Source organism: Mandrillus leucophaeus, unplaced genomic scaffold (genome assembly GCF_000951045.1).
Source record: "Mandrillus leucophaeus isolate KB7577 unplaced genomic scaffold, Mleu.le_1.0 Scaffold492, whole genome shotgun sequence".
NCBI classification, from domain to species: domain Eukaryota; kingdom Metazoa; phylum Chordata; class Mammalia; order Primates; family Cercopithecidae; genus Mandrillus; species Mandrillus leucophaeus.
The window spans coordinates 2,493,851-2,510,078 of record NW_012105276.1 but is presented as its reverse complement, the minus strand read 5'-3'; the positions used below and the strand labels follow the sequence as shown (position 1 = coordinate 2,510,078).

The 16,228-nt window shown below is 39.1% G+C and overlaps 1 protein-coding gene across 1 annotated transcript; it reads right to left on the bottom strand.

Moving 5' to 3' along the window:
* Nucleotides 1-1,840: 1,840 nt before the first annotated feature.
* Nucleotides 1,841-15,282, bottom strand: LOC105550632 (guanylate-binding protein 6-like). The gene is made up of 10 exons (XM_011995592.1): nucleotides 15,073-15,282; nucleotides 14,147-14,274; nucleotides 8,034-8,143; nucleotides 7,633-7,829; nucleotides 6,843-7,088; nucleotides 5,515-5,795; nucleotides 4,583-4,795; nucleotides 3,562-3,664; nucleotides 3,044-3,237; nucleotides 1,841-2,062 (listed from the first exon to the last, which is right to left on the bottom strand). Exons 1-10 carry the CDS (start codon nucleotides 15,260-15,262, stop codon nucleotides 1,841-1,843), a joined length of 1,884 nt encoding a protein of 627 aa, XP_011850982.1. The 5' UTR covers nucleotides 15,263-15,282.
* Nucleotides 15,283-16,228: the final 946 nt, after the last annotated feature.

The following is a 16,228-nucleotide window of genomic DNA, read 5'->3' as shown; positions in this document are numbered from 1 at the left end:
GTATTTCCCTAGTATATGGGTATCCAGTGAATGGCTCCAGAGGTTTCCTAGGGGGAGAACTTGGGAAATCATTATCATTTATTTGGGTCCTGGAGTTGCAGTGTCCTTTTCCTGGGGTACTGCCCTCCACTCCAGCTGAGTTCAGGGTCTGAAATTAGCTCAGATCAAGGCTATGGATGTGACACTTTATCGGGGCTACCTCTCAGCCTCCTGGTAGACAGCATTTATTTCACTTGATTGTTTTCTCTCCTTTCCGTTTAACCCTATGGCTGGTCCACTGTATTGGCCATCTACAGAATTATGTCATTCATTCAGGCCTAGCTGTCTGCCACTCATTACTATAACTGAATCTTCTTAGATTCTAACAATGAAGGGTCAACACCAGGTCTCTATGTGTCTGGGTCTATCATCCCCCATCAGGGGGTTCGGTTCTGGAAAGGCACATTGTCCTTTCTATCTGAGGCTACTGCAAAGAGACCACTACTGACAAGGTTGGCAGGATCCCTGTTATCAGTGCTTAATCTTAATGTTTGGTAATTTATGCTTCTAACACCTTAAAACTTGAATTCAGAGAAAGGAAGTAGAGGCTACTATAGCTGAGATTTCAAAGGCCACAGAAAAGTGTATGCCTTAGTCTCAAAACAAATAGAAGCAATTGGAAAACCAGGCCAAAAGGAAAACAAGAATAGGATTCAATTTTTTTGCATTCTAGTACTCAGATCTTAGTCTTAGACCCCTCATTGGGCTGGCTGATAGAATTCCTAGAAGCAACAAGCAATTTCATCATCTGATAGCCAATTTCACAATTTTTTTATTGTTATCATTATTAGCATTGTCTCTTACATTTTCTTATTTATTTCTGAATAGGTAAAATAAGATTTCCTTACAAAATTCAAGAGTTTAAAATGAAGAGTATGTGGTCCTTCAACCTCTACATTCACCTGGTTCTTCCCAGAAGGAGCTAATAATAATAGATTTTCATTAATCTTTCCAGAGATATATTTGCATGCTTGTATATAATAATTGCATTTTTTCATTGGTGATAAGGTAATCTACATTGCTTTACAACTTGTTTTTTTGTTTGTTTTTTCATTTTACAATATCTCTTCAAGACCATTCTTTACTGGTACAAATGGAGCTTCACTGTCAATTTGTTTACTGGCTATATAGTAGTCCAGTACATGCACATACAAAAATTTATCTTACCAATCTTATGTGAAGGACATTCAAGTACATTCCAATATTTTGCCATTAAAAGCAATGGCCCAGTGGACCTCTGGTATGTAAATGATTTTTCAAAATTATATTTCCTAAAAGTGAACATAGTTTTTCAAAGTGTGTATGGATCTGTTCTATCTCATGTGGGCCAGGCACTGATATCCTCTAACAAGCACCTTTTATGTTTAAAACTTTGCTAAATGAGGGCCGGTTGTGGTGGCTCATGCCTGTAATCCCAGCACTTTGGGAGGCTGAGGCGGGTGGATCATTTGAGGTCAAGAGTTCGAGATCAGCCTGGCCAACACGGTGAAATCCCGTCTCTACTAAAAATACAAAAATTAACTCGGTGTGGTGGTGTGCACCTATAATCCCAGCTACTAGGGAGGCTGAAGCAGGAGAATTTCTTGAACCCAGAAGGCAGAGGATGCAGTGAGCTGAGATTGCACCACTGTACTCCAGCCTGGGCGACAGAGTAAGACTCTCTGAAAAAAAAAAAAAAGAAAAAAAAAAAAAAAAAAAAAAAAACTTTGCTGAATGAAAATGAAAAACATACAGATCAGGATCAAAAATAGTGCAAAGCATATATGTATGATCTATAATATCCTTAATAGAGGAACTCATGCTATTTAAAGAGTGAGCTCACACCTTTGACAACCTGACCAATTAATTTAGCAGGACCAGACAATATTGAAGTTAGCTCATTGCCAAGTTTGTCCAAGGTTTGTGCAATCCAGGGAGTATCATCATTTTTTGTAGTATCAATCATATGTTTTAGTTGATTTATCTCTGCATTCATCTCCTCACATTTCTTCTTAAATCCTTCATCAAGCAAATCTTTCTGGACCTAAAGAAAATGTAGGAAGGAAAGTAAATTTTTAAAAATCCCTATTCTCTTAAGACTTACATTTTGTATTTAAGACCTGTGTGAAACTTCCTTTATTTTACTCCTAAAAACATTTTATGAATGATTAGAGGAGAATTTGGACTTAGACATTGTGAGGAAGCATAGTTTACAACTTTACAAATATTCACCCACATTATGGTTTTGCTATGGTGCTAACCCAGGTATGAGGACAAATTCTACATGTTCCTGCCCAAAAGATGTCAGTTGGGAGGTAGCCATTGGTCTGATTGCATAAATTCTCAGTCCCAATTGGGCAGCATGGTCACCCATATTGTAGGAATGAAAGGAACTTATAAGCTGATGCAGAAATCCCTTATGAGAGAACTTTCAGATGGACAACGCAAGAATTCTCCCTACACTGTGTGCTAATTTGGGCAGGCTACCCACACAGGGTAACAACTGCAGCAAGTTTCCCTTTCCTGTCCTTTTAAGTCCGGAAATTTCTGAGAGTTGTATGTCAGCATAGATCCACCTCAGGGTGTTTGGGTGGTAGTAGAGCTCCTGGTAATATGTGCTTGGTGAAGGAAACCAGTTGCCGTTCACATCAAATACACTGTGTGGAATGTATGTTTAACCTCTTAAGATTACTTTTAAAATCTCCCCAAACAGCAGCTCCAACCATATTTATATTCCCCAAGGTCTTGTAGGGATCATAGTCAACCTCACCTCTCCAGAATCTAAGTATAGAGAATATAGAGAAAAATTCCAAGTCTTACTGAAACAATAAAACACACACACACGCACACACAGAGAGAGAGAGAGAGAGAGAGAGAGAGAGAGAAGGATTCAGGGCTTTTAGTGACTCCCAAGCAGCAAATGGTGATGTGCTTCCTTCCAAGATGCTGCTGTAACCTTCACCAGCCCTTCCTGAGGTACCTGGGCAAGGACCGTCTGGCCTGCTGAGGCCAAGGGCAGACTTACCTTCAGCTTGTGCTCCAGCATCATATTCTGCTCTCTCAGTAGGTGTTCTCTCTCCGTCTGCAGCTTCTCCTTCAGCTGGGCTATGTTTTCCTTGAGACTCTTCTCTTGAGCCTCCATCTGTTGCTGCTGCTCCTGTAATTTCTGTTTTAAAAGTTCCTGTTCCTTCTCAGCTGCCTCCTTCTTGGCCCGATCCACTGCTCCATGAAGGTATTAGAAAGAGAAGAAAATAATAGGTGAAGATTCATCTCCACTTTTCTGAGCTCAGAGACTAAACCAAATCTGAAAGGCAGGGTGAGAAATCACAGAATTTACCCAGGTCCACGCCATTGAGCGCACATTTGAGAATGTGATGGGAAAGGCTCTGCCTGTCTGGCTGAGGTACAATCATAGCTCCCCTTGTTATTTTCAGATTTAGCAGAGTGTGTGCTCCACACAAGAGGAAATTCTTCATTTTGGATCTGTTAGAGGGCATTGTATAAACATAGCCCTCCTGCTGTCAGCTGAGCCCTGCCCCATACCTGCTATTGCCTTCTCTCTATCAGTGAGGGCTTTATCCGACTGCAAGATGGATTTCTCTATCACCACCTGTGACTCCAGGAACCTCTGGAAGACCTCTTTTGCCTATGGAAGCAAGAAAAAGCACTTAGATTTCTTTGAAAATCGATGTTCTGGGCATTAGTGTTGCAAAAACAATTATGGTCTTGTAACTTTTGCTTGATGCCTAAAATTCTAAAGTGGCCCCCTACAAAGTGTGCAGGCTCTTTAGTGTGACCGGAGTCCCTCCTCAACTCCTGCTTCCTGTCTGCCTCCCGTGCCTCTCCCACGGCTATAGTATCTCCCTGTACCTGCTTTGGGTTCTGGCCAGGCAGAACTATGTGTACAGGTGTACAAACTCCCAATCTCTGATGCTTATATATGGTTGTCTTCCAGTATGCAATGCTGCCTCTAATCTATGCTCTTGCTTTCTCCTGCCACTTGCTGGCTACAACTTTAGGCAAGTTATATAATCATCCTTGGGTACTAAATTCAGATCTGTAAAATTTCCAAAATAAGGGTGCTTCTTAAAGTCATTAGGAAGATGAAATTAAAATGTCTAGGGAAGAGTTTAACAGTACACTGTAGGTAATAACAGCTCATTGTGAGTTAGTTGTATTACCATCACCTAGGTGGTGGTAATAAACACCAGGTAGGTAGCCCATTTCCCACAGGTCCATAAATATCATTACTCTGTATGCAATTGTCTATTTATTTCATACTCTCTCATTTTTATCAGCTTTGAATGCAAAGATTCTACTTTAACCACACAAATCACCAACTCTTGGCACATGGCTAATTTTCGTTCTGTCTCTCCTGGATTTCTGAATACTATATTCTTTGCTTGGGGATAAAAATTTTTATTCTAGGAAATAAGTGATAAATAGTGGACATTGAAAGCTAAGGCGTTATGCTATCCCTCTGCCCTCTTATTACCCACAGCTGGTGCCGAAGACTCCATTTACTCTACCCTATAAACTTCCCCATGTTCCCCTTATTCCTCACCTTTACTCCTTTCCTGGGGACTTGCCAATAGTCTTGTTCAATCTTTTCCTTTGTTTCCATGTAGAGCTTGTGCCCTCCAGGAACAGAGAAACTTCCTGCTGAGATACTTTCCATTAGGCCCTTTGAGAGCTCATTGAGTTTAGCCTGGCAGTATTGAACAGAGGACTCTTCATTCTGCAGCAAGAAATCCCCCTTCTTATTCATTGTGATTTCCTGCAAGGGAGATGTAGAGAGATGTCACCAGAAGAAACATATGGAGGAGATGAAATTCTAAAGAATCTGGTAGAAGAGTCAATCTAACTGTGGTCCTCATGAGAAAAACATTCTAGTGGAGTAGATGTGGAATCAGAAACACAAAATTTCATATATTCACAAAGCTAAAAATTCTCTTCAAGGCTATGGAAAAGTTCATTAACCTTCCTGAGCTTCAGGTTCTTCATCGGTGACATGATGGGACTACATTCCATAATCTCTATGGTTTGTTGCAGCGGTAGCATCCTGTGCTCCTGTCCTCAGTGGTACAAGGATACAAGAAGGAGCAATGTAAGTTAAACAATGGCCCGGAATGAAGATCTGGTAAGAGAATCTTTGTTTCCTGGGGAAGGTAGACTATGCACAGAAAAATTGCACCGCTCAGGGATGACTTGTGCGTGTTCAGAGCAGGCCAGGAATCCTTAGAAGTGCTCACTTAAGGAGGATCTTAAGGGATCTGTATTGATTTTTACCTCAGTTATCAGAAGGTTTTCTGGTTAAGTGCTTAAGGTTTGGGGAGATAAAAGAGGGATATGTAGTCTTTTGAAACTCTATCCCTCATGAGAATCCATGATAAGTTATTCCTCAGTGACAGATGAGCATTGGTGTCAATAAAGGCAAGTATAGACTTCATTCTTCAAGGGGAAGGATGATGAACAGTAATGACTAAGGCAAATTACCACGAGCTTCTTCTGGAATTCCTGGTTTTCATCCTTGAAGGAGTGCTCCATGAAGACTGCAATGGCTTCCCTCTCACAGGCCGCATGCACGTCCAGCAGCTCCTGGAGTGTGTCTGTGGGGAGCTTCACTCGCTGGGACATCTGCTGGCTGTAGTAGTCGGCTGCCCTCTGCATGGCAGCTGAGTTCTCACGCTGGGCCAGAGTTATCACTGCATTCTCCAGACAAGGCACCGCTCCACTGTTGATGGCATCTACGTAAGTCACTGCCAGAGTTCCTAGACCTAAATAGACCAGGAGATTTAGGAGCTAAATATGAAATGAAAGCTCAATGGGATCCTAGGCTACATTTCTGAGAACACACACACGCATGCACACACAGGCATGTGCACACATGCAAACACATACACCCACATCCCTACCTCCTTCTGCTATTATCACTTCTGTTTTCATAATGACTCTTCATTTTTATGGATCACCAGTCCACAGTGCTAAAAAAATTAAATATCTACTTTTATCTAACATACTAGAGGGTATACAGGAAGTACAAATTCTCATTTAAAGATTACAAGAAAAGTAGTTTACACAGATAAAATGATGCAGGACAAATCATATCGCATTTATTCCTAATTCGGAAGCTACAAATGTATTTTCAGGGAATTATGGGCTAATATTTGTTTATTTCTAGACTTTTTTTTTTTTTTTTGAAGCCCTGGCTGCAGTGCAGTGGTGTGATGTTGACTCACTGCAACCTCCACCTCCCAGGCTCAAGTGATTCTCCTGCCTCAGCTTCCTAAGTAGCTGGTACTACAGGCATGTTCCACCATGCCCAGCTAATTTTTGTATTTTTTGTAGAGATGGGGTTTCACCATGTTGTTCAGGCTGGTCTCAAACTCCTGAGCTCAAGTGATCTGCGTGTCTCTGCCTCCCAAAGTACTGGGATTATAGGTGTGAGCCACCACCCCCAGCCTTCTAGAGGTTTTTAAACTTCAACATATCTTTTGTATTCTCTTTGTAAAGAATATTGAACATATAGGACTTACCCTAAGAAAATATTATATGTCTGTTTTTATATTCAGTTAGTTATTTTATCAGCAGAGGATTTTTTTTTCAGATATGAGGAAGTCACAGATATCAGTGACAGAGTTTGCAATATTGTAGAGGAATTTGTAAATTGCAGTAAGTGTGATAATTATACACATTTCTTCATTGAGTGTGGATACCTGTATACACATAGTTCTATATGGAATCTAACAAAAATTCTGAGAAACACATTATACAATATATTCAACACATATGAGGCACCACAGAAATGTAAAAAGGAGACTCACGATTCCCAGTGACTGTGATTCCCTCCCTGAGGGTCTTGGTTCTTGCATGCGTGAAGATGTAAGAACGGAAAATGTTTGTTTGTTCCTGGAATTTGGGATCCAGTTGCTTTTCTGACACCTTCTCGATATTGGCTAGAAGGTCTTTGTCATGTGTTGGCCGATCAAAGACAAAACACTTCCGTTTTGGAAAGAAAAGCCTGATGCACTCCCTGGGCAAATTGGATGTTTGAACTTTGGGATTCTTGCCTGAAGGATAAGAAAAATGGAGAATATAGTGACAACAGTCATGGTATAAGGGAGCTAAAGGTATTTTTGACAGGGTTTATTGTCTTTTTGCCATCTTCTAGGCTTACAGACCTCCTTTAACATAAACATTCAAGCAAAGCGGTCTAACACAGACATATATTTTTATTAGATAGGCTTTTCTTTGTAATTTCATGCCTAACAATTACCTGGTCAGTCATTTTCTAAACACAGAAAAGCAGAGGGGAAAACAGGGATCACAAGCATCTTGTTTTTAGAAAGTCTTAGCACCCATTGTAATCTGAATGCTAAAGTACTAATTGTACAAAGAACAAATCTGTCTTGAATAATTCATCCACACTTTAGACTCTACTTTTCTTAAGTGAACTAGGCTCCATTCCTAGAGCTTGTCAACATACCCCTCAGTCCCCATTTCTACAGACGTCAGTCTAGTCTCAAATACAAATGAAACCCAAGAGATGACGGGCAGTGTTTAGCAGATCACACACCCACTGGACCACCCACAACCCAGGCCACCTGCTGATACCTTGAATCAGCTTCAAGGCGTTCTCCAGGTACTCATCTTCTGTGATAGGGTCACCATTCAACTTCAGCTCCAGAGTGAAATCCCGTACAGTCCAAATAAAGTCTGGAAAGAAACTCACGAACTCTGTGGAATCTTCTACTCCATCAGGCCTTGGGTAGGACTTTGCCTTAATGAGTTCTGTGAGCTCCGTCACATAACTAGGACTTAGGTAAGGAAAAGCAACTGTCTGCCCACAATCCACACATTTCTTTTATAAAAATATTATAAACACTGTCTTTTGTCTTGGGTTCCCTGTGCTGCACCAAAGGTAATTAAATTAAAGGGAAGGAGGAAATGACTAGATCTCCATTCCTATAACGTCAATGAAACTTGGTGATTCTGTTCTGTTCCTGGAAGGATACTGCAGTTGCTCCAGGGCCTGGTAGTTGATGGTGCTCATGCTATTGTAGACGAAGGTGCTGCACAGGAGCACAGCCAGGGCAAAGATCCAGGAGTCATTCTTAGGGTCACCCTAAAAAGCACATTAGAGCAAAGGACTTAGGAGTGTAGTCTTTGGAAATTCACAGAGACATTTATTTTGTCAGTCTTTCATTTATGATTTCAGCTAATGTACTTGCTGTACAAAGAAGATAGACATGAATGTAAACAAAAGTTTGACAGTACAATATGTCTTCTAATCACAATTTCTTTTTTTTTTTTTTTTTTGAGACGGAGTCCTGCTGTGTCTCCCAGACTGGAGTGCAGTGGTGTGATCTCGGCTCACTGCAAGCTCTGCCTCCCCGGTTCAGGCCATTCTCCTGCCTCAGCCTCCCATAAAGGTGGGACTATAGGCGCCCACCACCATGCCTGGCTAATTTTTTTTTTTTTGTATCTAATCAAAATTTCTTTACATATAAAATGATTCTTATCTTCATAGGGTTTTTCTTTTCCTCAGTTGGATGAAATAAGATGCATATATGGAAAAACTAGTAAAATATCTGGTTCTCAGTTGGATATTCATGATGAGTGTTAACACTTCTTCAGTCTAAACATATTTATTGGCCATGCATCATGTAAAAAAACCATACCATAGTATACATAACTGGGGATTGTAATTATATTCAATTAAATTCAGCAAACATTTATAGGAAACTGAAGAATGTTTCTCACTGTTCTAATGTTTAGGAAAGCAAATTTAATAAATTTACTCTCAAGATGACTATTTCGAAGTTGTGACAAACATTCATAATGATGAATCCAATAAAAATGACAAAATTTTTAAAGAGATAACATCTTAGTAATGTACATAAGAAGTGGAATCCATAGCTATAATGTTAAATTAAAAATTACAAGTCTATCCTAGAAGATAAGAGCTATGAAAATTGAAGAAAGTGTATGTGGTATGAAGGCTTCCTGGAAGTCATGAGCCAAATGTTAAAGAATTGATAGAATGTGGATTTGAAGAAATGAAGGTGATTCTGCAAGTAGAAAGACCCACAGAAACAAAATTAGAGATTGTAGATTTCAGGAATCTTTGCAATAAGAATAGAGTTTATTGGTTTGACTGAGCACAGGGTAAGTGCAGAAGATAAGACTGAATAGGGAGCTAAAGTACCTGGTTGATTAAAGGCACTAAAGGTCAGGCTAAATTTGTTTTTATAAATCAGAGCATGTCTAAATTATAGATAGTCCAGGAATTATTTCTACCCTAAAAAGCACGTGTAACTGTTTCCTAAAGCAAATATAAAAATTGAGATCTAGAGATTTCTACATGATTCCAGAAGATTCTATATGAAATTTTGGAGGTAGGAAGAATAGCCTATTCATTACTTTATGCCCAACAATCCCTAATTTTAAAAAAAGTAATCAATGAGGATTCTTCTTAGAAGTGGGACTCGTGACAAACAATAAACTATTTAGACAGGAGTATATTACTGTTTGATAGATGACTTTAGAGTACCTATAAAAATCCCAAAGGCATTTTGTTTATTATTATTATTTTGTAGAGATGGGCTTTCACTATGTTGCCCACGGTAGTTTCTAACTCCTAGCCTCAAGCCATCTCCGCTGTCTCAACCCGACCCCAATAATGTTCTTAAATAAATATAAAAAACAATCCTAAAATTAACACAGAATCACAAAATGCCCTGAATAATCAAAGTAATCTTGAACCAGAAGAACATAGCCTGGGGCATTATATTTCTTCATTTCAATATATATTGCAAAGCCACAGTAGCCAAAATAGTATGATACTGGCATAAAAACAGTCATATAGATCAATGGAACAGAATAGACAATGCAGAAATAAATGTATACATCCACAGTGAACTCATTTTTGACTAATGTGCTGAGAACATACATTGAAGAAACAATGGTCCCCTCAATAAATGGTGCTGGAAAAACAGATATCCACATGTATGCAGGAGATCTATATTTGATCCCACTTACACCATACACAAAAACTACTGAAAATGGATTAAAGACTTAAATGGAAAGCTAGAAACTGGATCCAGAAATCCCACTACTGTGTATACATCCAAGGAAACTGAAGTGACTATGTCAAAGAGAGATCTGTTCTTTTATATTTATTGCTTACTATTCACAATAGCCAAGGCATGGAGTCAACCTGTTTCCATCAACAGATGAATTAATTTTAAAAACTGTGAAATCTATACACAGTGAAATACTATTAAGCCTCCAAAAAGAAGGAAATCCTGTCATTGGCAACAACCTGGAGGAATCTAGAGGATGTTAAGCTAAGTTAAATAAACCAGGCACAGAAAGGCAAACACTGCATGATTTTACTTATATGTGAAATCTAAGAGCTGAACTCATGGCAGCAGAAAGTAGAATGATGGTTACAAGGAGCTAGTGGAGAGGGGAAAAGGAAAGTTGGAAAATGTTAGCTAAAGGATACAAAATTTTAGTTATATAGAAGAGGGGAAAAAAAAGATATGAAGCCATAAAAATACCAGAAGAATACACAGGGAAAAAACTTGACATTGCTTTGGGCAATGATGTTTTTAGATACGACACCAAAAGCACAGGTGACAAAAGCAAAATTAGACAAGTGGGATTGCATCAAATTAAAATGCTTCAGGTAACAAAAGAAACAAGCAGCAGAGTGAAAATGCAACCAAGGGAAAGGGAGAAAAATATTTGCAAACCATATATTTGATAAGGGGTTAATATCCAAAATATATAAGGAACTTATATAACTCGATAGCAAATAAAACCTCATACCTCATTAAAAATGAACAAAGGTGCTGCAATAACTTGCGTGCATGCGTCTTTATAATAGAATGATTTATGTTCCTTTGGGTATATACCCAGTAATGGGATTGCTGGGTTCAATGCTAGTTCTGTCTTTAGCTCTCTGAGGAATTGCCATACTGTCTTCCACAATGGTTGAACTAATTTACACTTCCACTAATGGTGTAAAAGCCCACAGCCTCACCAGTATCTGTTATTTTTTGACTTTCTATTAATATCCTATTCTGACTGGTGTGAGATGGTATCTTACTGTGGTTTCCATTTGGATTTCTGTAATGATCAGTGATGTTGAGCTTTTTTTTGGTATGATTGTTGGTCACCTGCATGTCTTCCTTTCATTACAGCACTATTCATAATAGCAAAGACATGGAATCAACCTAAATGCCCATCAGTGATAGCCTGGACACATAAAATGTGGTAAGTAAACACAATAAAACACTATGCGGCCATAAAGAAGAACAAAATCGTGTCCTTTTCAAGGACATGGATGGGCCTGGAGGGCATTATCCTTAGCAAACTAATGCAGAAACAGAAAACCAAACACTGCATGTTCTCACTCATAAGTGGCAACTAAATGATGAGAACATACAGGCACATAGAGGGGAACAACACACACTGGGGATTATGGGAGGGTGTGGGAGGGGAAGAGGGAGAGAAGCAGGGAAAATGACTAATGGACACTAGGCTTAATACCTGGGTGATAAAATAACCTGTACAACCGACCCCCATGACATGTTTATCTATGTAACAAACCTGCACGTCTTGCACATGTACCCCTGAAGTTAAAATAAACATGAAAAAATGAGTAAAGAACCTGAATACACATTTCTCAAAAGAAGACATACCAATGGCCAATATGTATATGTAAAGGTGTATAAAATTACTAATTATCAAGGAAATGCAAATTAAAACAAAAATAAGATATCACCTGACACATTTAAGATGGCTATTTCCAAAGGAATTAAAAATAACAATTATTGGCAAGAATATAAAATAAGGGAACATTTGCTGTTTTTTGGAGTGTAAATTCATGCAGCTATTATGGAAGAAGTATGGAGGTTCCTCAAAAAATTAAAAATAGAACTACAATGTGATCCAGTAATCTTACTTTTATGTATAAATCCAAATGAAATTAAATCAATATTTTAAAGAGATATCTGTACTTTCATATTTATATTTACATATGGAAGTATGAATATTTAAATATATCTGTAATAATTGCAGCATTATTCACAATAGCCAAGATATGGGAACTACCTGAATGTCCATCAATGGACAAACAGAATAGAAAACACAGAGTACATGTATATGCATTGTATTAGTCCGTTCTCATGCTGCCCAATAAAGACATACCCAAGACTGGACAATTTACAAGGGAGAGAAGTTTGACTCAGTTCAGCATGGCTAGGGAAGCCTCAGGAAACTTACAATCATGGTGGAATGGGAAGCAAATACATCCTTCTTCACATGGTAGCAGGAGAGAGAAGAATGATAGCCAAGTAAAGGGGGAATCCCCTTATAAAGCCATCAGCTCTCATGAGAACTTACTCACTATCATGAGAATAGCGGGGGGAAACCACCCAAATCATTCAATTACTTCCCACCGGGTCCCTCCCACAACATGTGGGGATTATGGGAACTACAATTCAAGATGAGATTTGAGTGGGGACACAGCCAACCCATCCATAGCACGCATATATGTATTTACTGAATATTGAATATTATATATATAATATATATTCAATCTCAGAAAAGGGAATTTTGTCATTTGCAACAACATAGATGAACACTGAGGTCATTAGGCTGAGTGAAATAAGTCAGACATAGAAAGACAAATACTGCATGATCTCACTTATTTGTGGAATCTAAAATAGTCAAATTGTCAAACTCATAGCCGCAGAGTGGAATAGTGGCTGCCACGGGCTGGGGATGGGAGAAATGAAGAAATGTTAGTCAAAGAGTATAAAATTTCAGTTATGCAAGATAAATAAACTCTGGAGATCTACTGTACAGCAGTGTGACTGTAACTAACAATACCATATTGATTGTGACCTTAACTTCTGCTAAGAGGACAGATCTTAATTGTTCTTACCACACCAAAAAATAAAAAAAGGGCATAGAAAAAAGAAAATGATAACTATGTGAGGTAATGGCTATATTATTGGCTTGATTGTGGTGATCATTTCACAGTGTATACACATATAAAAACATCAAGTTGTACACCTTAATTATATACAGTTTTTATTTGTCAATTATACAACACTAAAGCCAAAAAATAAACAGAATTTCCAATGCCTGTTTGGGCAAAGATAAAGTGTATGTGTATAGAATTTAGAAAGTATTCCCAAATAAGTCTCAAACTAAGACAAAAAAAGAGAGAAATTATTTATTTCACCCATTCATAAGAAGCTAAACACCAAAAATTCATCTTATAATGTTTATTGTAGGAAGAACAAATACTTTTACATGAGGAGCACAATCAGAAGTGTCTCAAAGCCTTCCAGAATGCTCTGTGGGTAGTTGATGAGCTTCATCATGAGAAATATAAACTGAACTCTCTTAATTCCAACCCTCAAATGTACTCTTCACGCGGTAGCTCAGAAGGTGGGTGAGAGGCCTTTCCTCATCTCCTGAGACTGGAGTCAACACCTCTTTTCTTTCTTATCAAGGCACTGTTATACGCAACTGTACGTGGTGAAAGCTGTGAGGTGCTGCCTAGATCACAGGTGTCAGCTCTCTTAATGAGAAAGTTTTCCAGGACAGACTTCCAGTGATTGACCAGCACCAGGGATGAAGGCCTAGCACCCTTGTCCCAAAACATGATAACTCAAAAGGGCCATTCCAGCCACAGAGCTCCAGGTGGAATTGACGGAGGGCAGGGACTGCATTGCATTCCAATCTCCTCCCTCTCGGCAACCTGCTTCGTTCCCAATCACACTACACCCTGAGGGCTCTTTGTGGGCAGGACCTTTACTTTGTTCACCAATGTGTACGCTACTCAGCCCAAAGGCCTGGACCTCAACTGCTTAACAAGATTTTATGAAATTGAATCAAATCATTCACCACTGTGCCAAGAAATAAAAGAATGTTTTACCTAATATACCATGATATCTAATCTTGTCTAGAAGTGTGACTCAAACAGGTCAAAGTTTGCCTTATTCACTGTAGTTGGATTTCTAGTTTTCACAAATATATCACAACAATTAAATTACAAAGATCATGTCTGGAATAAAAAGAACCTGCCTATGACTCCCTGCCTTACCTTTTCTACATCGCCCAGACCCTCAGTGTCCAGAAGGACCAGGGTGTGGTTTGGCTTGGAGGGGTGGGGCACGCACCACATCCAGATGCCCTTGGTTTCAGACTGCACGGTGGAGCCCAGAGGGAAGCCTGCAGGGAAGAGGAGGAAGCTAAGCATGGGGACAGCAGAACAGCCAAGCAGCCCTGGGGCCATGGATTCAGACTGGTTCGATTGTAACTGCCCCAGCATACAAGATGGTGCTTTCTATATTTCCTCAAGAATGTCTCTCTCTGTGATTCATCTATTTCAAAAAGCAAGGGACATTAAATGTGAGAATGATGCCAAGAAAGCGCTCAAAATGGAGACGAAGAGGAATCCATGAATCAGACAAAATGGAGGTCACTGATAACAAGAACATCCTGAAAATGGTGGGGTTCAAAGTCAGACAGGAGTAGGTTTAAGAAAGACATGAGAAGCAAAATAATTCAAAAAAGCAGATTGAGACAATGTTTTTTGCATTGAAAGTGATTAAAGACAAAAACAAACAGAAAATCAAAACAAACAGGATTTGGTGCCCACGATGACATGTGAAATTCAGGAAGAGTTTTTAAGATGATACACCTTCAAACATCTTTGTATGTTGGTGGGAATATTACGTGAAGAAAGTAAAATATGTTATAAGAGAAAGGAGACACAATTATGGGAGCCCAGGTCTTCAATACACAAGACATGGGAGGATTCTGAGTACTAGTAGGGGAGATTTTCCTTAATGGGAATAAAGGAAAAAATATGGGGAAAGGTTACAGAAAGGTAGTGATTTGGTGGTTAGAATCAGAATGAGAAGGTTGGTTTATTGAAAGGAATTGGGTTCTCGCTTCACATGCCTAGGTTAGAGCATTAAGATACTGGAATCAAGCAATTGGCCTGTGTCCCAGGATACCACTCACCATGATTCTCTCCTGCCAGACGGTTCATCAAGTAGGATTTGCCTGTACGGTACAGTCCAACAATGGCCACCACCACCACTGGCTGAGAAATCTTGTCAAGAATCTGTATAGCTTGCTGGTTCACCAACAGCTTGTCATTGTTGTTTTCCACCAGGCAAATGGGGGCCAACATTTTGGGTCCAGATTCCATGGCAACTGCCGACCTAGAAGAGCCTCCCAGTAGAAATAAGGTTACATTCTCTGCCTCAGTAATGCAAGCACCCATAAATTTAGGACTGATAAGACTTTTGCATTTCTTTGAGACAACATGTAACCTAGCATTAGCGAACTACAAAAGGCTTTCTCCATCATTCTCCCAAATCCGTAATGGTGTTAGCAATGAAACATAGTATATTATCATCTCCATAATTTTTCTTCAATAGCAATAATAAAACTCAAGTAATTGTTATCATAATAGGGGGTCTACAATAGTCCAAGCCCTGTGATGCCTGCCTTAAATATCTGACCTCACTGACACTTACAAGAACCTGCAAGTTGGAGATTATTATATCCCTATATATGTAAATGAGACAAATGAGTCTCACAAAGGCTGAGTACATAAGTCATAGAGCCAGGATTACAAACCCAGACAATTGCACAAAATGGCAGACTAAGGAGTTCCAAGTCCTTCTCTCTTGGAGACATCAAAAAGCAACTGAAAAAATGACTAAAATTGTCTTATAGAAGTTCTAGAAAACAGTCAAAGGTCTACAGCACCCAAGAAAATGTCCAGTAGAAAAAAAAAGGGCACATTCAAAATAGTAGGAAATTCCAAGGTGTTTCATTTGCCCTTTCCCTATCCACTCATCTCAAGGGCATGGTTGTGGTCTGGAGGAGGTGGCAGTCCAGTTTCCACTTCCCTTCCCTGAACTGAAGGGAGTAGAATAGACTTTATTTATAACCTGCTATTCTGACTGGGGGCTGTCCTTTCTAGTATATGTTCTGCCTTATTCAGATTTCCAGTATCAATGATTTCTTGTGCATGATACCAAAACCACAGAAAACTGAAAAAAAAAAAAAAAAGATCCACCACACTTAATCAAAATAAAAAACTTTTGTGCATCAAAGAGCACTGTCAATGCAGTAAAAAGGCAACCCATGGAATGGGAGAAAATAT